The following is a 24709-nucleotide window of genomic DNA, read 5'->3' as shown; positions in this document are numbered from 1 at the left end:
CTCAAATAGACATGTATAATTAGTTGTCTCTCCCAGTTGTGTCGCTAAGCACAAACTTCTGATGTGTCAGACCATGTATGCTGCCATGAGCAGGTGTGGGAGAAGACGCAGGAGGCGGAGGAATGTTCAAGAGGCTAAGGCCCACTCTGATCCTGGGACAGGGCTGAGGCCTGGTACCCAGGAGGCACCTCGGGAGACAGTCAACACACCGACCTAATGCTGCAAGGCTCCCAAGCCTTGACTGAAAAGGTAGTGCCATGCTTTGCCACCATGACAGACAGCACTGCTGTACTCTGCAGCTTTCAGACCTATGAAACACACATGGGGGCGCAAATTCTCAGTGCAGAGGCTCCCCCCGCACGGCCTTCCGAGGCAGCTAACGGTGTGCGCATCCTGCCGAGTCCTGACTGCTGAGCCCTTGCACCAAGGCAGAAGGCACTGGCTCATCCTACAGGGCTCAGAGACCAGGGACTGGGTTCTAATTTACAGGGTTTCCTTTCCGCAAATGTGTGGCTAGACTATGAGCAGATGACAACAGGTTAGAAAGAACTCTCTCTGGCTGGGGAAGGAGTAGAGCAGCCTGGCTTGCCTGCTGGAGGACCATGACATGCACCAGAGAAGCATGCTGAGGACCCTTCCCACTCCTGTGGCCTTGACTGCATGGCATGTCCTATGCGCCCTCAGGGGCCTGGGCACTGCTTGCACTTGAGGCCGGCAGCAAGCAGGCTGTGATGGAAGACTCCTCTGCCCTTGGATGATCTGGCCGTGAGCTCACACCTGCTCACACGTCTCCCCAAGGCTCTACCCCTGCTGGGCCGTGCCAAGGCCGCTGAGAGGCTTCCCTAAGACCTGAGACGACCGTGGAAACACAATAATATTGTGACACCTCAGACAAGTGTAACAGGTAGCGTGTTACCTGGGAGAGTAAGGGCGCCTGAGAGTCTTGTGGGAGGGAGCGGTGGGAATGGAGTTAGGCTGAGAAAAGGGAGGTGGGTGCTTCGAGAGCCCATCGGCACTCCAACCCCATAACCGACTGCAGTGATCAGAAGAGGAAAATCAGAGAAAAAAAAACACAGAAGGCAAAGGGAGGGGAGGAGGCAGACACTCCATTGGAAGCGCCTCTCCCTGGTGCGGCAAGGCCTACCCCGGTCACCTCAACCCTTCACCACTCAGAACCAAGGAACAAACTGCTAGCAAACACTGCTTGCCTCTTCCCCCCCAGTCACGAGGGGCATTCACTTCTCACAATCACGCAGATTCCAGGTCAACATGAGGTTGTGTGTGTCTGCCAGTGTTGGGGCAGATTCAGATAACCCATCAACTGTTTTAGACAGAACCCAGAAGAAATTACAGGACCTCCATCCACATGGGGCCCTGGGGAGCAGGCAGGGCCCCTGCTTGGAGATACACAATTCTAGGGGACCCTCCAGAAAGGGACAATGTGCTTCCTGAGCAATGTCCTTTTCGGGGAGCAGGGCCAGTGCCAAAGGGGGAACCAAAGGGGAAAAAAAGAGTCCAGAATGCAGACTGTCACTTCTACAGACATCATGAAGTGACTCCAAAGGTCCATCAAGTGGCACGGCAGAAGGATGGAAGAAGTGTGTGAAGGGGTGCAGAGTAGCTGGGACGCGAGACAAGGCCCCAGGTCAGAGGCCCTCAGCAGGTCCTACAAGAGGACCTGCAGGTTCCTGTTGCCCCAGGACACAGACACAGTCCCTGCTCCATAAGGAACTTAGGTGTGAGGTTGAGAGGTCACCCAGGTCTCTGCCAGGTGTCATACTGCTCAGACGCATGGGCTCGGGACACACAGGCAGCCCCTCAGGCAGGGGTCTGCTAGTAGCAAGGAGAAAACACCACTAAGGGCAGGAGCACAGTACCCAGAACGCCTGCCAACCTTGATTCCATGGAGAGCCTTGATCCTGACAGGAGCTTGCATACAAACACCACGTGCTGCCCATCACCTATCACTGCTAGGAGACACAGTGCTCATTTGGTGCCAGTGTCCTATTGGGCAACCTGGAGCGGGGACCATCCTATCCTCTCTGTGATATGCTGGCTGATGCCTCTTGAAGCCCTTTTCGATTCACCACCATGTCATGCCGCATAAAAGCCAGCACTCCATGATGCAAGCTGCAGCCCACACATCCCGTCCCCTGAGTCCTGCACACTGCTGGGATGTGCTCTGAGCACACAGCTGCACCCACACATCCCATCCCCCGAGTCCTACACACACTGCTGGGATGTGCTCTGAGCACACGGCTGCACCCACACATCCCGTCCCCCGAGTCCTACACACACTGCTGGGATGTGCTCTGAGCACACGGCTGCACTCACACATCCCGTCCCCTGAGTCCTGCACACTGCTGGGATGTGCTCTGAGCACACGGCTGCACCCACACATCCCGTCCCCCGAGTCCTACACACACTGCTGGGATGTGCTCTGAGCACACGGCTGCACTCACACATCCCATTCCCCGAGTCCTACACACACTGCTGGGATGTGCTCTGAGCACACGGCTGCACCCACACATCCCGTCCCCCGAGTCCTACACACACTGCTGGGATGTACTCTGAGCACACGGCTGCACCCACACATCCCGTCCCCCGAGTCCTACACACACTGCTGGGATGTGCTCTGAGCACACGGCTGCACCCATACATCCCGTCCCCGAAGTCCTAAATACACTGCTGGGATATGCTGCCTAGGCTTTCCCTTTTAGCTGTGCCATTCCTAACATTATGGGGCCAGTGATAAATAGTTCCTCACAGCGACACGCTAAAGAAACTACTAGATCTGCTCATTTTAGAATAGTTTCTTCTTATTAGCACTGGCCAAGAGCAGAAATTTTGAACTAAGAAAAAAAAATCCAAAGAAAAAACCAAAAACCCAACTAAGGCATTCTGATATTCAACATTAGATGAAAAACTTCCCTCAGAGAACTGAGAGCCCAAGCACAGTGGGTGCACAGGGATCTCGCCCTTGCAGAGCACAGCCCGGATGGCTGCAGCCCCCTTAGACAGTTCACTGCCTTGGCATTTCCCTGCTGGGAGGCACGGAGCCCAGCAGATGACATGAGGCCAATCTCCCTCTTGCTAAATGGTTTTGGTGATAAGGAGAAATCAAAGACTGGGCTCCCATTGGCTAGAGTGACCTGGTTATTTACGCACTGAAAAGTGGGCATGTTTTTAAATCTAACTAATGTCTTACACAATAATTTGTCATTGGGATTTTTAATAGAGAAAATAAATCTTTTCATTTCTTCTACTGCTCTGCATTCCTAACAGTAAAAGTTAAGATGATAACAAGCGGGATGAAACGGAGGCCTGGAAAAGTACAAAGCACCTGCTGATTCACAGAGACCTGGGGAGCCGTGACGATATCGTGAAGCCGGTCTGTGGCCTGGGGGACCCTGCCCGCAGCCTTGTGTACTCCTGCAAGCACACAACTGTGCTACTCGCAGCTCAGCGAGTCCTGGCTTCACCATCACAGCCTTCAAGATGGAAAGATGAGATGAGGGCCAGTGTAGCGCGAGCAGATACCTCTCCTGGGTTAGGGCCCCCAAGCAGGAAGGAGGCGTCTGACATCACTGCTCATCAGAGCAGGTTCTCTAACCCAGACACAGAGGCAGGAACAGGGAAAGCCAGGGCCTCAGTCTTTGTGAGTACAGCATTTTCATCAAGCCTCTGTCTCAACTGTCTGGTGACAGCTGACTGAAGTCAGCACGACACAGACAAAATCTGGAGTCCCAACATCACGTCTCTACCCCGCTATGTATTACTCATGACATGCGTGGAAGACTAAATAGAGGCAATATAAACAACAGGATACTGCAGGTGCACAAAAGACTCACACCCCAACTGCAGAGAGCTTTGGGGAAAGGGAAGCCATTCAGGAAGTCTAATCATTTCAAAATCCGACTTCTTAAGCTCCTGCGCTTTGCTATCCTCTGACAGGGAAGTGGCATCCCTGCGTCACCTGTAAGATCTTAGCATCATAACGCTCAGGAGCACAATGACCCCATGGCTGCTCTGGTCTGTGCAGCCATGGGAAGGGATCACCAAAGCCTCCACAGGGAAGGCTCTAGCCAGATGCAAAGTATTACCAAGAGCCCCAGGAAGAGCAGATTCTCCTATGATGTCACTATAGCAGCTTCTGCAGAGAGCATTTGCAGCGTGCCAGAGACAGGTGGGCATACCAAACCAGCCTCACTTCTGGAGCGGTAGTCTGCCTAACTGTGGGAGCACTCATGCCTGGCACTGGCCACTGGGCTGGAAGACTGCTCCAGACTCAGAGCGGGCAGAGCACCAAGCAAATACTGGCATGACTAAGCATGTCATTTGCAGGACAGTTAGTAGGCTTCCTTGTGGGTTCTAGACAAAATAGTTGATAAGGAACCAGAGGGTGCTAAGAACGAGAAGCGCCACAGAGAACACTCTGCACAAACCCTGCATCTCACCCTCTGTCCCAGACTGCAGTTAGAACCCAGATGGGCATGAAGCCTGTGGTCCCCTGCATCCGCCATGCGTTCTGGCATGATGCTTAGTCGAAAGACCTAGAGGCAGGCTGCAAAGACACCCAAGGGCTTCAGCTTCTTGATGTCTGTGAAAGTGAACTTACCTTGGAGACAGTCCTCCGTGGGAGCAGTTTGTGGGTGAGGTCAGGGGGCTGGTCCTGCTGCTGGGGTGCCGGGAGGGCGTGCGGCCCATTGTATTGCTTGGAGAGCCCTAGGGCAAAGGCAGAACAGGTGCTATTACTCACGGGGCTCGGGGAGCAGGCAACAGAAGACAGCACCATTCCTCTGTGGCTCCTTTCAGCCATGTGCATGTGGACAGGTGGTATCTGCCCAGGACAGTTTCTTTCAGAATCCTGAGGGAGATTTCAATCATGCCTAAACCCCAAGTGGCTGCCATGTGGGCATCCTGAACCCCAAGTGGCTGCCATGTGGGCATCCTGAACCCCAAGTGGCTGCCATGCTACTGACAGAGAACAAGGACTCGGGTCCATCTGTGAGAGAGAGCTGGGCTCGCAGAGGTCAAGGCCAGCAGCACAGAGACATCCAAGCATGGCCCCAGCACTCACCACACTAGTGTTGCTGGAATTCTTGAGGTGGTTATGCAGGAGTTTGGTGGCACCATCCTGGAATGTTTTTGGCAAGGCACCAAGTAACATAGTAAATTCAGGAGTGTTCAATTCAAACAGAGAGATGAGCACAATTTGTGCGGCCTAGAAAAAGAACCGAGATCCATTTATATAGCGTACAAGAGCATATCTTGGTCAAAATGTAAATTAAAATTGTCTTAACATTTCTGCATAAATAGATCACTAATAAAAGGGTACTCTGCATGGAAAACAAAACAAAACCATCTGGAGAAATCTGACAATCAAAAACAATCTAAAGCTTGCCTTGTCTCATGCCCCTGCCTGCGATCTGCACAGTACATTACTACTAAATTCTTCTAACTTCTCCTTCCTGTCACGGCATGATGAAGGAGGCTGGAAAGCAGGGACATGGAGCAATTTAATAACTTCTAAGGGTCTAAGATTGTTCCTACACTATCCAGTCAGACCAGACAGGACTCCCAACACTGCTGCGAAGAACACCTGCTTCACCAGGCTGCAGCTTCAGGGACCACTCTGCCTCAGTCCCGGCCTTGTGACTGGGAAATACCAGAGAAAAAAAGAGTTTAAATACATCCGACAACTCCTGCTTTTACATCCAGGAGCTGAGAAGACTTTAGAAAATAAACTAAACTTTGGATGATGCAAATCCGAAGTTTGCTCTTGTTGCGGGCCACATTCCACTTCCTTTACTAGCTAAGCAACGCTCCGCATGACTGCTGGGACAGAACCTGGGTGCCAGCTGGCAGAAAGCTGTCCCAGCAATCAAGCAAGCACACACTAACACATACAGCGCCTCACCGTGACAGCAAGGCCAGGAGAACAGGCATTCAACACCCACAGGCACCTCCCATTATTTCTAAGAGCCAACAAAAAAGACCTCATGAAAAACTTTCTGTGAACACAATAATTTCTTACTCATTTTTTAGCATAAAGTCTTTCTAAAAAGCTGTGATTTTTCAGATTGCCATAATGATTCATCATATTTTTCCATGACAGTGAATATTACATAAAGATGTGGCTGTTGAAAAGTTCTTAGGAAATAGATACCACAAGAGGGCCTGGAATGGCAGCCTAGTGGCTAAAGTCCTCGCCTTGCATGCGCCAGGATCCCATATGGGCACTGGTGCGTAAAAAATCATAAACAAACAAACAAATACATAAATACCAAGATATTCCGATGCATTTACAATGTTGAAATTGACTTTAGGCCCAGTTAGGACAAAACAACTATTTTATTTCTGGAAAAAGAAAAAATAATCTGAAGACACAAATGTCCTTAAAACAAAAATCAATTATGCATAAAAGTATCAACATAGTACTATTGTTGAAAAAAAATACTTTTCAGCATTTCAAAAACATTCATTACACACAGCCTGGAGCAAAAGTGAACTACTTTTCCCCTTAATCTCCAGAGAGTTTGGAACAGCCTGCCCACTCTGATTCAACTACAAGTGGTTAGGAACCTTTGCAACACAGGCAACAATAATGTCATTCAGTACTAATACACACTTAGTACTGAAACATTTTTAACAAACCATCACTGGGAAAATCTACTCCCCACCAAGTTAATGCACTGATGGTCCCTGTGCAGCACGTGAACAATTCTGTAGGAAATCCACTCTGTCTTTCCATTCCATTTTTTTCCAAAGAATTTTTTGAAGTGCCCTCATATATCTGTATGACACAACAAATTTACAAAACCATGCGAAGTAACCTGTGCACTGAAAAAGTACTCCATGTGCTAAGAAAAAAAGCAAAGCACACAGAGAACAAAGCTGCATTACAAGAACATAAGCAAGACAGACGTTTCAGCAGCAGACACACAATCTGTGTCCTCAGACTTGCTCAGCAGCCTAGCAGCTGAAGTCCTCGCCTTACGCATGTCAGGATCCCACCTGGACACCAGTTCTAGTCCCGGCTGCTCCACTTCCCATCCAGCTCCCTGCCTGTGGCCTGGGAAAGCAGTGGAGGACGGCTCACAGCCTTGGGACCCTGCACCCCTGGCACCTGATTTCAGATCAGACCATTATTTCTTCTCAGAATATGTCGTGTTGGAATACTAGTAAGGAAGAAATCAGGAGTATTTTATTACCATCAATAAGATCTCATGAGAGCAGCTCACTGCATGCACGGGGCTGACTGGAAACATGGGTTTAAAAAGGCCTGGAGCACAATTCAGGCTTCATGATGGCCCAAGACATGGAGTGCAGCACGGCTAGCCCCTCTTCACTGCTGTCTCAACAGACCCACTGGGCGGCCAGGCTGCGGACTCCAGGCTCCGTGGACACTGCCCAGTGGACAGGCCCGGAGGGCTCTGGGGGAGGCTGAGCGGTCAGCACTCTGCCTGCTGCTCTCTGAGGACAGCTCCCAGGGCCACAGACCTCTCTCTTCCTAGCAGACAGGACACAAGGGAAGCTTTACCTGCTCAGTGCGTATCAGTAGCTGAGAAATATCTAATGTTTGGGAGGAAAAGCAAAGCATTTTTCTAGTTTATTAAGTATAGATTCTTACTGCTTCCTTGTGATTGTCCTAACTGCCCACCAGCCACAAAGAGGGGTTCTAATTTCAGGCAGTTCTTATCTGCGGTCTCTCCACTGATTACAGTCAAAGTACGACAGCCATTCCTACTCATCATGGCCATTCCACTGGGGAGGGCAGTTAATCCCAAAACACAGCACGACACAAACACGCCAACACACTCACACACTGTCTCCAAAAGCTCTCCAGTGTCTTTGTTACAGCAGACTGGTGTTAGTGACGGACGATGCAGAGGTATGCGGTTTGCAGTTACACACAGCTTTCAATCGACCCGTCTGCCGTACTACAAGTGTCCTTGTGCAGGCCCAGAGCAGATAGATGCTGACCTACTGGGGCGGTGCTCACCTAGGCGACTGCGCTGTAGCATGCACTGGACAGCAGGAAGGCAGGAGGGCTCAGAGCAGCAGCAAGTGCCTCCCTCTCTGTCTGACAGCAGGGAACGCCACTGGGCACACGCCACCGTTAGTGCATCATTTTAACTGTCAGCCATTCACCACGTCCTTCCTTTAGCTACACAGCCCCTCCTGGAAGCAGCTGTAGGCTCACTTCCTGTGTCGAAACAGAAGACTATGCTAGATGCACACCGTTCTCAATGCTAAACCCTCGGAGAGTGACTTCCATGGCTCATTACACACTTGACCGGCTCTAGCCAACAGCCTTTCTGCACTTGCTGGGTTTCTCCTGACACGCCTTCTTCACCGCCCACACTTCTCAAAACTTCTTCATCTGACAAAGGAACCACGTAAACCCCACAGCACTCTCAATCTTCACACACACAATCTGGGATTCTGTCATTACTGCTGCATTTCCCAAATGCTGGGGGAAAATCTGGCACTTTTCCACAAACAACAAAACAGCAAAACTAGAACAATCCTCAAAGGATGACAGCAGGAGCTACAACAGTGTGCAAAGTCACATTCAACTACGACTTTCTGTGCCATATTGCGACAAATCCTGCCACAATACCTGGGAGATCATAACAGGAAGCCGCACCTCTAACAAGGGGCTGACTCACAAGTCACACAGAAGCCAAACTTCACAAAAATGACTCTCTTTCCAGCAGGGGCAATCTGTCACCTTTACAAGCAGACTGCTATTATACAAAGTACATTAAGAAAGGACTAGTGTACTTTTATACAGCTTGGTCAATATAACCATCAGGACGGGTACATTAAGAAAAAAAATTAAGGCACTAAATTGCCTAGGTAAGACCAGTCCCAGTCAATTTTTACATGGCTTTAAGATGAAGACAACTTTAGACTTTACAGCAGAGTGCCATTTTCACAATTTCCAAATATTTTGTTTTAGCACTACATTCATTGAAATAATGCTTCAAACAAACCTCACTGTCTTGGATAATGCAGCTTTATTCTTTGTTACAGCAGCAGCTGTACTTAAAAATTTCCTTTGGATGTTACATGAAAACAAGGCCTGTTACATAAAATTTCATCCGCTGGGGCTGGTGGTGTGGCACAGCATGTTGAGCTGCTGCCTACAGTGCTGGCATCCCCTATGAGTGCTGGTTCAGGTCCAGGTTGCGCCACTTCCAATCCAGCTCCCTGTTTATATGCCCAGAAAAGCAGCAGAAGATGGCCTAGGTCCTTGGGTCCATCCATCCCCAGCCATTACAGCCACTTGGACAGTGAGTCAGAGGATAGATCTCTCTTGGTCTCTCTGTCTCTTTGCAACTGTCTCTCAAATAAACACAATCAAGCTCTAAAACAAAAACAAAATATAAACAAAACCTCGGCCCTGGCCCCAGCCAAGATGAATCTCCAGTGTAACCTGTGATCTTCAGTGTCCAGAACAAAGGAGCAAGTGGCGGGAGGCCCCGCCTCCGCAGTGCTCTGCCCCCACACCTTCCGAGCACTCTGTCCCAATGCTGCCGCTGCTGGAGCGTGTGGAGCTGAGTGCTCACTCAGGCCAGCACAGTCTGCAGGAAAATCCCACCGTGCAAAGCTCTGCCAGCTGAACAGTGCTGGCCCCCAAGCAGCAAGTCTGGAGAGCCAACACTCAGTGTTTGAATCTTTCACACACCTGCTACAACAAAACAGCAATGTCTGATGCCTAGCCCTGGCTGTGTGCCTGAAGAGTCACAGCTCTAGGGAATGCCCCAAGCCAAGAAAACCAAATGCAGAGAGTGCTTTAAAGGCAGCAGGGGCTGCTGCTAAGTACACGGAGCCTGATCATATCTGAGTATTCAGGGGGAGCAGGCAGGTAGGCAGGGCTCCCTATGCAGGTAAGGAAGGAAGGACTTTCCAGGCAGCTAGGGAAGACTGTCGCCAACTCCCTGCAGAGCACTCTGCAGACCCTTCCCTGAGTGAGCACAATCTGGGAACACGACGGCTGACACTCACGACCATTAGCCAGAACCGGGATTCCGCAGAATCCACCAGGCCCCTCCCAGAGCTGACCAAGGGAGGGTTAATTCTCACTGTGCAGACTGATTCCAGCAAATTCCAAGTGAGGGAGACTTCCACACTGGCTTTAACTTCTCACTCATTTCTTTTTAATATTCGTTTATTTGAAAAGCTGCAAGTGAGAGAAAGAGATCTTCCACCCACTGGTTCACTCTCTAGATGGCCACAACAGCCACTTGGCAACAGGACTTGTCAAGGTATATGCCAAGCTTTTGAATTCCTAGCAACCTGGTCCAGAGTATGTCCTAGTCTGTATGTCTACAAGTTTCATCACAGGCAATGGACTCAACTCTGTTCACTAAAAATGATTGAAGAGTAGAAGGATCCCCAATCAAAAAGAACATAATGGCTGGGCTCTACTCTACACCAAGTCAGGAAGATTACCCGGGAAGACAGTCCAGGCCTCCAGATCAATTTAACAGCAGCCAGGCCTGAGAGCTGCTCAAACTCCTCAGAAGGTCGGGACTGTTGTGTTAGGGCAGCAAGGGGAGGGGTTGGGTGGCTCTCACGATGGGGCAAGAGAGAAGCAAGTGCAGCCATCACAGTAACACAACTTTGTGATGTGAGAGTGGATGGCCATTCAACAGCAAATGAACCACGTGGTACCCAACAGTCTAATTTCTAACCCTGCTGGGCTTGAGCTGATATAAACACAAGCTGAGGTCTGCAGTGCCTCCAGCTAGACATCCCTAGAGTGCACTGACTGCAAGCGAGTTCATCTGAGCTCAAGCTCCTGCCCACAGGTTAGGGTACCTTTTTCTGACTTCTAAACTAAACCAACTCACATTGTCTTCCAAATCCCAGATCAGTTAATTAGCTGACTGCTGCCAATGGAAATTCTTTTCATAAATGTTGAGATATTGTACAAAATAATCATGAATCAAAAATAGTTTTATTAGAATAATCCAGGGTTGCTTTAAGAACTTTGGATAACTTAGTTCATTACTAGAGAAAGGATGTGAGAATTAAGCAGGTTGTTCCCTTCCCTCTGAATGCCAGCAGAGGTGGAGCTGAGTGTCTACATGCACTTACCCCTGCCCAGAACCAGGTGGTCCAAGAGCTAGTTCAGGGTCATGAGCTTGGAAGTCATGCTTCCCTGCCCATGTCCTGCCTTCCTACCCACCTGTCACGCTCACCTTCCATCTGCAGCCTGAGAGGGGGTGGTATTGCCTTGCTGTGTAGCCACTCCCCTCTCTAGCCCCCATAGGCCACGACAGGGAGAGGCTCACTCTTGGTCATGCGCTTCCGTCACTCTGGCACTCCCCACACCTGCTTGCTCTCTGGCTTCCAGTGGACAGACTCTGAGGACAGGGAGCCCTTGAACCCCTGTGTGTCTGTATTCCTCACTCTGTTCACTGCTTGGGTGAGTGAGGGAAAGTGGCGATGCTAAGATGCTTTGTATTTCTAATGTGTGAACTATTGGGAGTTGGAGGAGAGGCGAGGCCTAGCAGTAGTGGAATGTGGGCAGAGAAGCCAGGGAAAGCTGAGTGTCTGCAGCTTTGTGAGTGCGTCCAGGTTGTTGGCTGAATGCCTCTTAGTGTAACTTACATTGCTGGGGAAGCTGGGACATAGGGCTTCAGCTTAACAGATGGACTTGAGGGTAATGACCATTTGTTCTTCTTGGGGTTATGACTGACTGGATTGCCATATAGATTTGTGATTTGCTATTTCTAATGGGCCTTGTTATCACCAAGCTTGGTTAATAAAGACTCCTTGATAAACCTGAGACATGCCTGGCGTGATCTTGCTCACCCCCTGCAACAGGAGAGAGAGAGAGAGGGGCCTTCCCTTGCTCGGTCACTCTCATGGTAATGACCATTTGTTCCTTACAGGGTTTCAATTCAGATTAGATTGAACGTGGACTTGGTATTTGCTAATTTCCACTGCGCCCTGCCATTGCCAAGCTTGGTCAGTAAAGAGTCCTTAATCCAGGCACCTGTCTGGCATGATCTCTTTGTATGTTCTCCTTCCCTCGTGTCCCATCAAGGGCAGAGACCTACGCTGATGGAGACGGCTGCAGAAGGAGCATGCAACTGAGGAAAAAAGTGCAAGTGTCATGATTATATAGAAATAACGAAACTCAAGTAGCGTTTAGTCTGAAGGCAGAAGTAACCAGACAGGCTGGTGCAGGGGGCAGAATTGATCCTGTACCAGCTGGCACACACAAGAGCAAGGAGTCTTAGAGGGCTCCTCAACTAGACCCCCTGCTCCATTCCTGACCTCAGGGAAAAACCACAGAGACGTGTGGTCTAACCCCAGAGCACATGTTGCAGGACTGTGCCACTTCAGTTGCTGAGCCTCGTTAAGAATGCAGAGTATACCCAAATGAACGTGAAACTTGACAAGACAGCCAGCTTGTCTCAGCCAACAAACTACTTCAAGTACCACATCAAAAGACGAAAAGGACAGTTTGAACAACACTCCAGGCCAGAATCTCTAACTGACACCTAAGTCTGGGGACACACTGAGGTAGGCAAGAACAGTCAACACCTCTGGTGTACCAGCCAGCGCAACCTCTCAGAACAATCAAGACCACTGAAGTAGGAGCCTTGGACCATCCTTCCCCAACCAGGGCCTCGAACGAGCGCCTCCTCCCAGGGTGCTGATCAGTGTGATGGCCAGAGGAGTGGTGCACTTTCTCTTCTCCCTCCTCGCCCCCACGGATATAGGAGAGAACACGGAAACACTTATCTCAACCACCTTCTTCCTCCATCCAAACTGGAGGCCCACCTATAACCCCTTCACCTTTGAAATAAACATTGAAATAAAAGTTTAAAGAGTACCAGAGGAACGCTTCCAGGTGAGGGGAAAGCCAGCAGCAGCCACAGCAGGAAGCCCAAGCGCACCTGGCGTGCATCAGGGGTGCTGCCACTGACCATGTCAGCACCCTGCTGTGAAGCAGATGACCACCTCACAATGGAAGAACCCTGGCCTGCACCCTCCATGCCACAGGCCTCTCAAAGTTCCATTTCAGAACAAATAGCACTACTCTTGAACATAATAAGAACGATATTTTGCTATCAGTGTTCAGAACGTGAATTCTGTCCCTGCTTTACTTCACTCATCTGTGGATTTCAATCAAAAGTGCTTTTGCTTGTTTTAAAATCAAATGTCCGTTATGCCTTATCACATCTTTCAAGTACATCTCACTGTCAGGCAAATTCTAACCTCAGACCTCGAATTTCACCTTCAAAGCACAGGTTTCAGGTTGATACAAGAAAGATAAGCCTCCTCACAGGCACACTCTGTTCATGTGATAACCCACGTGAGGGAGACGCCAGGGAGAAATATGCACCCACCGCGCACACTGCAGACTTCCTTTCCGGCCTGCGAGCAGGAACCAGGAGAGCAGGGGAGGGCAGGGGACAGAAGAGAGTCCTGGTTTTCACTGAGCAAGTGACAAGCTCTGCATGCGCCTGGGGCAGGAGGGCTTCCAGTTTCTGAACAGCCCTCCTCCTCCCGCAGAAGAACAGCTCCCTCGCACGTACCTTTCTCACGTCTGAACTCTTTGGTTCTGTTGTCCAGGTGATGATTCTAGAAACAGCCAGCCTTGTCTCGCTGGAGTTGATGAAATCTGTTGGATCCATCTGTCTGGCCAGAGACTCAATGTATTTCAGGATTGCAACTTTGACCTGAAAGAGCCAGTACTTATGAGCATTAGGTGCCCGTGATGAGCTTCTGAATGTACTCCTCAACTGGTGGTCAGAGACCGGTCTACTGAGGCAAAATCTCCTTCCTTTCTCCTGGCTCTACGTTTCCACCTAGAGCCACATCCTGCGCCCCACCCGTGCTGCAAAACCAGCCAACAAGGCAGCTCTGCAACTGAGCAGGAGGGCAAGCTCAACCCTGGGACCAGGTCTGTCCCCGATTTTAGGTAATGCCCCGAAGCAGCCTTCTCAGTCATCAAGCTCATGTCTGCTCTAACTTCTCCAGTGACCTCTCATTTTGACCCCAAAGGAAAAGGATTATAATTAGGCCCAGCCTGCAGCTCAAACAAAAGTTAACTATTAAGGGACAGTGAATATGACCATAAACGTCCTCCCTTAAGTTTAGTCCCGTCATTGTAGGACATGTAACAGTTCCTTCTTACATTTTAGCATGTTAATAAGGAAATATGTCAACAAGAATATGTATCTCAATGCAACAAAATATCTTTATTTTTGGCTTAAATGTTATTGTGAGAGCCTAACTCCCCCAAACTGGCGAGGATGAGGCGCGGCAGGAGCCCCGCCCCTCCGGTGACCGCAACAACGCATCTTCCTTTCCCTTTACATGCTAACCCCGTGACTAACCAGCCACCCGCACCTGCGGAGAGCGTACACCTCCTTCCCACCCCCTGCTGAAGAGCTCAAGGCAGCCCTTGGATCGCAGCAGAATATGCGCTCTGTTCGGCAGACGAAGAATGCTTGCTGAAAATCCCATGCACTGACTGCAGGGGCAGGGTGGAACTGCTGACCTCAGATAAGGAAGAAATTTATGATCTCTGACTCAAACAGCCAGGCTATGTCCAGGACGCCTGTGCCTTGGCGTCAGGGTGACTGTGGAAACAGACCCCGGGAACCCACCTAACAATTACCTGAACCCATTAGCTTCCTTTCTCAACTCCCCCATGCCCCTTCTTCCTTTCCAAAGTCATCCTGCTCACCCGAGAATGGGCAGAGGCATTCTGACATGAGGACAGCTGCTGTCCCTCAGGACTCTCGCCCCTCAAATCATACTTTCTCCTTGCATCAACTCTTGGCTCAGGTAACTGGCATCAAGCAGCCTGCACCAAGTTTTAACCTTAAATGCCTACAACCATGTCGGCAGTTTCTAAACAAATCGAACATGTATCTTTCCAATGGACCACTAATTCCTTTACTAGGCTTTAATAATCAAGAAAAATGGGAAGATGTCCACAAAGAGTTGAACAAGAATGCTTACAGCAGATTCATAGCAGCTGACCATGAGTTATGTGTAAAAAAAAAAAAAAAAGGCAAAATTGAGTCCCAGAGGTTTAACTGTAATGACAAATAGTTACTAACCTTGAGGTTTGGAGTTTGAGTTTGATCCACAATAAATCGCATCAAAATGTTAAATTGTTGATCAAATGGAAAGGAATCCCTAGGTTAAAAAAGAGAAATGCTTGTTTTTAAAGAACTTTACTACAAAAAATGGGTAAAATTATGTAATAAAATGCACTGCTGAAGATTTGGAAAGGTAAAAGCTTATGTGATAGATAAATAAATAAATAAATATATATATATATAGTCTGTTCATAATTTAACAGTACAATTCATTTTATAGAATGCTAAACTACTATTCTTTTTATATAGAAGTTTGGAAGCGGAAAAATCTTGCTTAAAGTCCTAAAGCACACATTAAACTTGGAGTAGCTACTTCATAAAGTCAAGACTTGCAACAACCAACTGAGGAGGCAGTCCTTTCTCCATGCCACACTTGGTTCGACCCCACAGGTCTAGGAAGCAATCAAGTGACCCTGAGAGGCCTCAAACCACAGTAGTGCTCCAGCCCTTCCAATGCTGCTATGGCTGTGCTGCCTCCGAACTGCCCAAGTGGGCACACAGCGCCAGCACCTGTCCCCATGGGGCTTCCTCTGCCCAAGTGGGCACACAGCGCCAGCACCTCTCCCCACGGGGCTTCTTCTGCCCAGGAGGGCACACAGTTCCAGCACCCTTCCCCACAGGGCTTCCTCTGCCCAGGCGGGCACTAAGCGCCAGCACCTCTCCCCACGGGGCTTCCTCTGCCCAAGTGGGCACACAGCGCCAGCACCTCTCCCCACGGGGCTTCCTCTGTGAAAGCTCCCAAGCTGCAGGAGAGCAAAAGGAATGAGGGGGGCCACAAGTCCAAATGGGCAAAATGAAGAGGTGATGGCCAGCACACAGGATAGGACAGAAGCTAAGCAAATGACTGTAAGAAAGTGGTACACACGAGGTTCCAGTGTGAATGTCAAAAGGAAACCTGATTGTTAGCATCACTCCCTCCTACAGTTATTTGTACCCAGGTGCACGGCCGGGTCTCCCAAAGGTTAACTCCACAGCACAGCTTGTTTCTCAAAGGTGTAACAGGAAGGGCAATCATGGCCTGATACATTTAGCCCATGGCCTGACTGCAATTTCCCTCCTTCCTGCCTCCCATTCTTGCACGTCCTGACTGCAATTTCCCTCCTTCCTGCTTCCCCTTTTTGCATGTCCTTGGGGGAGCTTAGGTGTTGCTTAACCATTGGGAAGATCCTGGGAGGGGCCAAGCAAACTATATAAGAGAGTTCGACTTTGAATAAAGGCCTCACTTCACAAGAATGAGTCTCAGTGTGTTGTGTGTCTTGTGTGTCCTGTCTGTCTCATAACCCTAGTCCCTCCGCTCGACTCGGGGCTCGGGGTACGTGGCAATGCAGGCGTTGCCAACACCCAGGAAGCTTTGAGGACCAGTTCTGGCAGCAAGACACACTTCAATACGCACACCTGTTGTGACTGGGTTAGCAAGGTACACAGAAAACACCCGTCCTGCCTAGAGTCCGCAGCAAGGGGCGCAGGAAGAACGCATCCTAGCATCCGTGTGCTCAGCTGCCACAGCCCGCCCGACTGGCACCCAGGGTTTCCCAGGCAGAGGAGCAGCAGCTGTCAGCCAGTGCTGCCCTGCTGGATAAGCACCAGCTGAGCAAATCAACAGCAGTTGAGCCGAGAAGGTGGTGGGAATGTCGGCAATACTTCAGGGACTCGGACCAGGTCTACTGAGATTAGGACTGTTCAAACAAAGGGGATCCAGAAAAATCTGCAGGAGTACACCACTGAACTCCTTACCACAGCTAGGAGTACCACCCTAAGAGTCCCACCTTCCCTGAAAATCTGAAATGGAGCTGGTCATTCATAAAGTCACCTAAATCAAATGATGCGAGCCCAAGTCTGGTTACAGCCACTTTATTTGACCCTTGCAGTGATATAAAATGTTCCAAGTCGTGATTTCTGATTTTTAAAAAAGTCTGCTACCAGTGTGGTCACTGGTTGTAGCTTCCAGCTCCCCAGTACTCCCCCTCTCACCCATAGCTCTCATTGCATCTGCTGTGTCCCCCACCCTCAGCCCAGGATAACCAAGCAATCATTGGCACACTGGCAATTACAACACTCCCTAATCTTACTAAATGTAATCATTCAAGGGAAAGGTAGAATTTGGAAGCTTTGTTGCAAATTTAGTAGGCTACTTGGTGTTTAAAGAAAATCAGAAGGAAATTGCTCACGTAACGGAATTCCTTTTTGAATTCAACCCAGGTCTCCCCATGGGTGGTGGGGACCTAGTACTTGGACCATCAGCAGCCATCTCCCAAGAAGACTGTATTAGAAGGAAGCAGGAAGCTGAGCAGGAATGGAACCCAGGTTCTCCAATATGGGACACTCCTGCCCAGTGTGTAAGAGAACTGGACAACAGTGCCAATTACAAGGTCACTGGGGCCAAAACAGACTGGGTCAGGGCCAAAAGCAATCAGCTGGCACACTCGTAAAGAGGAGCCAACACCGTCTGTGAAGTCAGTCTGCGAAGTAGTAGATGCTGCGTGCCAGCAGAGAGAGCCAGAGCAAAAGAGGCATGAGCATCACTCACGCACAGTTGCACCATGGAGAGGGAGGCCAGGCTCATGGGGCAGCAGCAATAGCAGCAAGCAGAGAACTCAGCAGCTGCTGCTCCTCACTGAGACAGTGACTTGCACTCGAAAATTCTACTGGTACCCAGGACTATTCCAGTTTGTAGGAACTGAGTCATTACTTCCTCAGTGACCGGAATCACTCATTTGTTCTTTACACCTCACTGATGTGGCCCACCCCCTCTCACTTCCACCTAATCCCAAGACATTACAATGAAGCGTCTTGTGCCATCTTTTATTTCTATCCTTGTGTGCTGAGGATCTGCATTGCCTGGATGATGACAGCACACTGCCCGCTTTCCCAACATCCCTGAGCCACAACAGCTCAAGGGTCTCACTTGTTGTGAATGAACCAACGGAACTCTGTGTGTAAAGTGGTGGGAATGAGACATCACATGGGAAGAAACTTCTGGCATGACTCACACAAGAGATGAAGGATTAGAAATGATAACGTCTTCAGAAACATGTGAGCAGATATTCTACAAGCTGTCTACGAGCATTTCCAAAGAGAAGAAAATCGATTCTCAAAGATGGATGTGTTTTCAGTTTTTAGGTACTCCACAAACACAATGCCAGCTCAGGGAAAAGGCTCCACCCGAGAACTGGAGGAACACACCAAAGGGTGTGGAACTGCGGAAGAGAGAGATGTTCATGCCAAAGACAGTAACCCTGGGACACAGAAGACCATGTCAAGAAACTAGCCCCGAGACAGCAGGAGCGTCCAATTGCACAGCACTCACCTCGTCACGTCTAGAGCCTTCTGCACTTTGGCTTGCACGGATCCCAGCAAATCTGCTCCCATCTTCTTAAGTAGTTGTGTGAGAAGAACAAAAAGCCAGTCTTGCAAGTCATCCTTATGAATTATTATAAAATCCACTAAAGTCTCCAAAAACATACTGAAAACCTAAACACAAAGGGAAAGCAAATGTTTCACATACACAGCTCGCCACTTCCTCTGGAATCTGCCAAGTACCAGAGGCGCCCCATGCTGGCTCTGTCCCGACCCTCATCCACCAGGTTAACACTGTTAATACTGCTCTCCATTCTGAGAAGCAACGTACCGCAGACGACAGGTGAAGGAAAAAGCACTGGCACTTACTCTCTGTTGGGAATTCCACCGCAAACCAGGCCATGCAATAAAACAAATTCCATGTTAGTGCACAGTCAATTAATACCACGTTCATGCATTTTCTCAATAAAACAAGAAAAACCTGAAAAAACTATAAATTGATAAAAAAAAAATACTCCCTTCCCTCAATATAAGCCTATAAAAGTCAGTACTGAGAAAAATTACTTTTTCTGAGTTTAATCCTGGAATTTTTCTTTGGAGGAAGGAAGGAGACAAAACTAGTAATTACTGTAATTCTAGCTCAGTTTTGTGCACTATCCAGTGTTCAGCAAATACAGGATGAATAATAACCACAACGAAATAGCCCCCAAAGCCTACTCACTGATCAGCTATTTGGATGCTGATATCATGAAGTAATAAAAGATCACCCTCATTCTCACGTGGTCCTGGGCCCCAACTTTGCTGAGGGGACAGAGTCTGCTCTGAACGTGTGTGAAGCAGTTTCAGAGAGAAAAGCAGCACTGCCTTGGAAGTGAGACTTGCTCTTGGGGCAACCCCCCAAGCCCTGCCTCCACGGCTCCACTATAGGTTTCCTGTGAAAGGATGCAGGCCAAGCAGCAGCCAGCCTTAGTGGTGGCATGCTGGCCCGGCTCCCTCGCAGGCAGCTCCAAGTACCAACTACACTAAGACCTCCAGACTCACTGTACAAGAGACTTCTGACGGAAACAAATTTCCTTCTTTGTCCTCACACTCTGCTTCTGAGTCAGCCATCTGGAGGTGACAGGTAATAGAAAAGTCATCAATGCCCACCCACAGCTATGGTATAAACCTTATGCTTTAAATCTTATTTAATACTACCTCAGGAAAAAAATCCTGACAATTGCATGTTTGGACACCTACATGGCCTTTAGGCCCTTTTGGGGACTGACTACTGCTTGTGCTGACCTCCCTGTGAGCGTCAGAACCAGGACTCTGACGCTGGGTGAGCTCTGCTGTCGGGTGCGCTCTGGGGCCTAATCCTGCATGTATCCCTGGGCCAGAGCAGGTGCTCAGCAAATGCTGAGGGAGTAGGGAACGGGTGGGCGGATGGACGGAGAATGAATGGGAGGGAGGGAGAGAGGGAGGAGGTAGGGAGGGACAGATGGATGGATGGGAGGAACGGTGTTTGCTATTTCAAAGACAATGGCTACATGACAGCTAGGCTAGGAGAGGAGGGAAGATGCTGATAACCAACTAGACTACCTGGTCACCACAGGTTTTTTCCTCCCGGCAAGATCAGAAGAGACCACCTTCGCCAGGAAAATGTAGTATAATAACAGTTACATTTGCATATCAGTATTAAAAACTTGCATCTGCAAGATTTAAGTTTCTGCCCATTTCCACACTTTAGGTTCTGTCTTTTATTCACACCTTGCTTTTCCTAAATCTTCACTTATTTCTTTTCTTTGAGAGCATAAACATACCCTAATGGCTTCCCCCTAAAGAATGGTATAGATACAAAAATCTCCCGTCTCAGAGCTGTCCCCTACTCCTGGGTGTTGCTCTGTGAGAAGGGACCCCCTTGTGAAAAAGCGATTCCTTAGTCTGTGCCCCCTTTGGCCCCCAGATGTGCCACCAGCTAGGTAACTGCCACTCAGCAAATTCTAGAGAGCAGCAAATAACCTACTGCTAAAATAATCTCGTCCTACGAGGACAAATTCTCCATGGGATTGAACAGTAATTGCATTACACTGATCTCTCTCACTTTTTAAGTTAATAGAAGGCTAATTCCGAGGCCCTCCAAGGTAAGTCCTACTGAAGAACACTTACTGAAGTACGAGTGTCAAGGACATCTCCATTTCCAAGAATCCCATCTCCACACAAACATACACCATTACTATACTTGCGTTAACATTGGGGGGCTGGCGGTGCACTACTCACTCTTGGGCGGCCTACTCTACAGCTCACATGGACACATACAGGAGGAGGGGAGGGGAGCACCAATCCCACGGACACGTAGACAGGAGGGAGGGGAGGGGAGCACCAATCCAGACTCACCTTGCTGTGAGGGTCAGCAAACATCCGGGTGAAGATTTCACACAGTCTTTTCAACTCTACTCGACTAGAGGAAAGAAAATACAAAAAAATGAATTTTTATAAGCCAATATCACAATTAATTGAAAGGCATATTTTTAGAAAGATTTTATTATTTTATTTCTAACACTGTTTACATAGTTGAGAGGGTCTCTGATTAAGGTCAGGAGGGTCAAGATAGGGAGGAAGGGGGGTGGGACACCTGTGTCTGCAGGGAGGAAGCCGCCCCTTACGTCAAGCTACTTTACCACTAGGGGATAAGGGGACTATCCTGAAAGGCAGATTTTTACAGAAAGATGAGACACAGAGAGGCTCTTTACCCAAATGGCTGCAATGGTCAGATCAAGGCAGTCCAAAGCTGGGAACCAGGAGTATAGGGGCACAAGGCCCGGGGTATCTTCCACTGCTTGTCCAGGCTATGTGCAGGCAGCTGGATGGGAAGTGGAGCAGCTGGGACACAAACAGGTGCCCATATGGGATGCTGGTGTTACAAATGGGGATTCAGCTTGCCACACTGGACCCTACAGTGCACTTTTAAAAATTCAACTCCCTAAGTTTTACATAATTCCTTTTGTCAGCATGATCCCCTCAAGCTCACGTATCAGGACACAGCCAGGAGCCAAATTCCCAACCACAACGGAACGGTAATGGGATCAACTGGCTGCTCTGGATCTTCACCTCCATTCTGTTCAAAGTCCCACAGTCTGCGATCTGTAAGCCTGCTATCTAAGCCCTCTTTTCTGAGCAGTCATACAGTGCTGGGAGCCTGCTCTTCCCACTGCTGTGGGAGCACACAGCACACTGCTCTTGTGTCTGGGTCAACGCACACACTCACACCGACATTCCTGATCCCTTACTGTACTACTGAATCCCACTGTTCCTTCAAAGCTTGACCAAATGGCCTACTCATCCCCCCAAGATACCCCTTGGGAACCCCTCCTTGCAGGTCGGACAGCTGGCCCCATGGCCATTCACCGGTAGCACAGACAGAGCAGCACTGGTCAGCAGCTGCCGAGGGACAAGTGAGCCTACCATTTCATTCAGACCCTGAAGTATCAGACCGTTCGCAGTAATTCCTCTACTCCCCCATGTTTCTAACCTTAACTGCAAACTGTCTGCATTTACTGGACACAGGTAAGCCTAGCAACTCTAGAACACTCGCCAGTTACCTCCAAGCCTCTGAAAGGCTCAGTCATCTGAGCTCCTGCACACCGTGCCAGCGACTGCCACTCAGGGACATGGAGCTCCGAGATGACAGGGCAGACGGGGCACCGCACGCTCCCGGCTCCTTACCTCAGCGTCCTCTGGCTCTTCAGGAGGTTCTGCAGGCCCAGAAGTCCCTCTTTCCTCTCAGACCAGTTTGAGCTAGCACAGTGATTGAGAACCTCTGCCACATCCTCGGTCTGTCGCAGATAATGGGGGATGCCGCCATTCCTGGAGCCGTAGGAGCGCTCAGAGCAAACACTTGAAGCGTCACTGTTGGCATCGTCGTCAGAATACATCCCGTACGGCTCGTATCTCCTCCTCACCGGCTTCTTCTGACAGATCCAAGGACGCACAGGAGTGACGGGGAAGAAATGGAAAGATGTAATGACCATGGGTCAGACCAAGCAAAACCAACAGAGTTCCACGTGAGAAGACACACACTGTCCCTGAGCCTGTACCTTAGAAAACAGAAACAGAAAAGCAGCCTTCCAGCTGATGGAAGACATGCCGAGCACGCACTGCTCAGCGAGGGCAAGGAGCAAGCCTGCGGGAGAGCATGTGCATGCAGTGGTCAGACGGCCCTGGCCCTGCGACTCCAGAAGCGTCCTAACCCTCCTGCCCAGGCGACAGCCACACCTAGACAGGCCCGCCAGGATGGAAAGATCTGTTAACCAGGCTCAACCCCACCATGCTGCAAGTGTACACACCCACCAGCCCACCTCTACTCGAAAACAGCATTTCCTGAGCATGGTCTACGGGTAAGCTTGATAGAATATTCATGTTTCCCTGACAAAAAACTGAAATTGCAATGCCACTGATGGAAGTTTCCTGTGTACCCGGAGGTTTACATTATCTAAACCACTTTTAATAAGGTCTGACAAGTTTTGTAACACAACTAGGATTATTTCAGACTATAATACTTCTCTCAAGTAAGCTGCAAGTTAAACCCAACAATGCTAAAGCAACAGCTATATAAAACTAATAAAATCAAAGCAAAACAGTTCCAGCTTAAAACACACAAGTGCCAATTTTCTAACGATATGGTTTATTGCCATTAATCCCAGCTTGCTTTACACCAATAATTTCAGTCTTATTAATTACACTCCCTTTCATCACTCACAAAAGTGTTTGGATGGTCAACTACATGACCATCTTTTTTATACAAAAATTAGAATTCTAAAATAAGGAAAGTGTAGACTATAAGCACGCATGAAACGACAGTGACACAGGACAGACTGAGTGAGTACAATGTGGCACAGCAAGGAGAAGGAGCAGAGCCTGAGGTGGAAGGGCCTAGTCGGTCACCAACACAGGCGCCACGAGACACAGCAGAACCATCACTCAGACCAGTCTTCCAGACTAAGCTACAGTTCAGGTTGCTTTCATTGGTTTCTAAAAGAAACACACTTGCAACAGAAAAAAAAAGTTATAAAACAAAAATTAAAAGCACTGGTACCTTGCTCCTGGAGTCTCCTAACAGCTGTAGGCAGGAAAATATTGAAGGATGGGGAAAAAGCATAGAGAATTATGTCAGAAGCATATGTGGGGATTGTTCTTGCAACAAAAGTGCACAGCAAAACATCTCTTAGCAAACCAAAAATATAGGTTAGCAAGCGTTCCGTGTCAAGCAAATAATAATAAAGAATGCTTTCCAATGGCATTTCCTAACCCTCCTACTCCTCTCAGGAAACCACCTAAGACTTGCTACAAGTCTTTCTGGCCAAGTGCGGCTGCCAGGGCCCCGAGTACCACCTACTCCTTGTGCCCTCTGTCAATCCCATTCCCATGCCTTCTCTTCAAGGCAGCTCACTCTGAGGGACCCGAGGCTCTGGATAAATGCACCTGGGACAGCTGGAAGCTACCAGAGCAGAAGCGCAAGGAAGAGCTTGATTCGAGCTTCAACCGGGGCTCGCTAGGCCTGTCTTGGCTCGCAGAACTCTACACACAGCCCCTCAGGTGCTTTGTCTCTGAGCAGGGAAGTCCCATGGAAAGCTGGAAGAAACAGTTTCACAGGAGTCTGTTCCAGCTCTTGATTTCAACACCAAAGTCAAGGTTACAGCCATCAGCCTCAACTCTAGAACTTGACAGGAAAAAAAATTCTTTTGACACAGAAGACTGAGCCGGGGACTGTGACAGCAGCAGCCAGCTCCTGAGGGAGACAGAAGGGACAAGAGCTGCTGTCCCTATAGCCTTGGATCATAAAATGTTGAGCACATGGTCTATGGCTGGATTAAAGCACAAAGCTAAAGTCCCTGCCTTGCAGGTGCCGGGATCCCATATGGGCGCCGGTTCTAATCCCAGCAGCTCCACTTCCTATCCAGCTCCCTGCTTGTGGCCTGGGAAAGTAGTCAAGGACAGCCCAAAGCCTTGGGACCCTTAATCTGTGTGGGAGACCTGGAGGAAGTTCCTGGCTCCTGGCATCGGATCAGCTTATCACCAGCCATTGTGGCCACCGGGGGAGTAAAACAGCAGATGGAAGATCTTCTGATCTTCCTCTTTGTATAGCTGACTTGCAAAAATAAATAAACATTTAAAAAAACTTTAAAAAGAACAAGCCTTAAAGCCACAAAAGCACAACAGTGGTAAGGGGCCTGAGCCCTGAGCCTGCAGCAGTGCCATGCTGGAGTCTGTGGTACTCCTAGCGCCAA

At 49.1% G+C, this 24709-nt stretch overlaps 1 protein-coding gene across 4 annotated transcripts in view; it reads right to left on the bottom strand.

Moving 5' to 3' along the window:
• Nucleotides 1-24709, bottom strand: part of CLASP1 (cytoplasmic linker associated protein 1) — a 249987-nt gene that overhangs the window by 20506 nt on the left and 204772 nt on the right. For 2 of the 4 annotated variants that reach the window (XM_041000186.1, XM_041000188.1), the window contains 8 exons: nucleotides 22149-22393; nucleotides 20820-20883; nucleotides 18813-18815; nucleotides 18454-18617; nucleotides 15105-15183; nucleotides 13569-13712; nucleotides 5081-5224; nucleotides 4619-4725 (listed from right to left, as the gene is read on the bottom strand). In XM_041000186.1, coding sequence (XP_040856120.1) covers nucleotides 4619-4725; nucleotides 5081-5224; nucleotides 13569-13712; nucleotides 15105-15183; nucleotides 18454-18617; nucleotides 18813-18815; nucleotides 20820-20883; nucleotides 22149-22393 — 950 coding nt within the window. Of the gene's footprint in view, nucleotides 1-916; nucleotides 1034-4618; nucleotides 4726-5080; nucleotides 5225-13568; nucleotides 13713-15104; nucleotides 15184-18453; nucleotides 18618-18812; nucleotides 18816-20819; nucleotides 20884-22148; nucleotides 22394-23517; nucleotides 23542-24709 lie in introns of all 4 variants that reach the window. The other 2 variants (XM_041000184.1, XM_041000187.1) reach the window with 2 other exon arrangements.

The sequence above is a fragment of the Ochotona curzoniae genome, unplaced genomic scaffold (assembly GCF_017591425.1).
Source record: "Ochotona curzoniae isolate NIBS_2020 unplaced genomic scaffold, NIBS_Ocur_1.0 scaffold_2217, whole genome shotgun sequence".
In the NCBI taxonomy this organism is placed as follows: domain Eukaryota; kingdom Metazoa; phylum Chordata; class Mammalia; order Lagomorpha; family Ochotonidae; genus Ochotona; species Ochotona curzoniae.
Note: the sequence above shows the minus strand (reverse complement) of the source record. Positions and strands in the feature narration are given on the sequence as shown.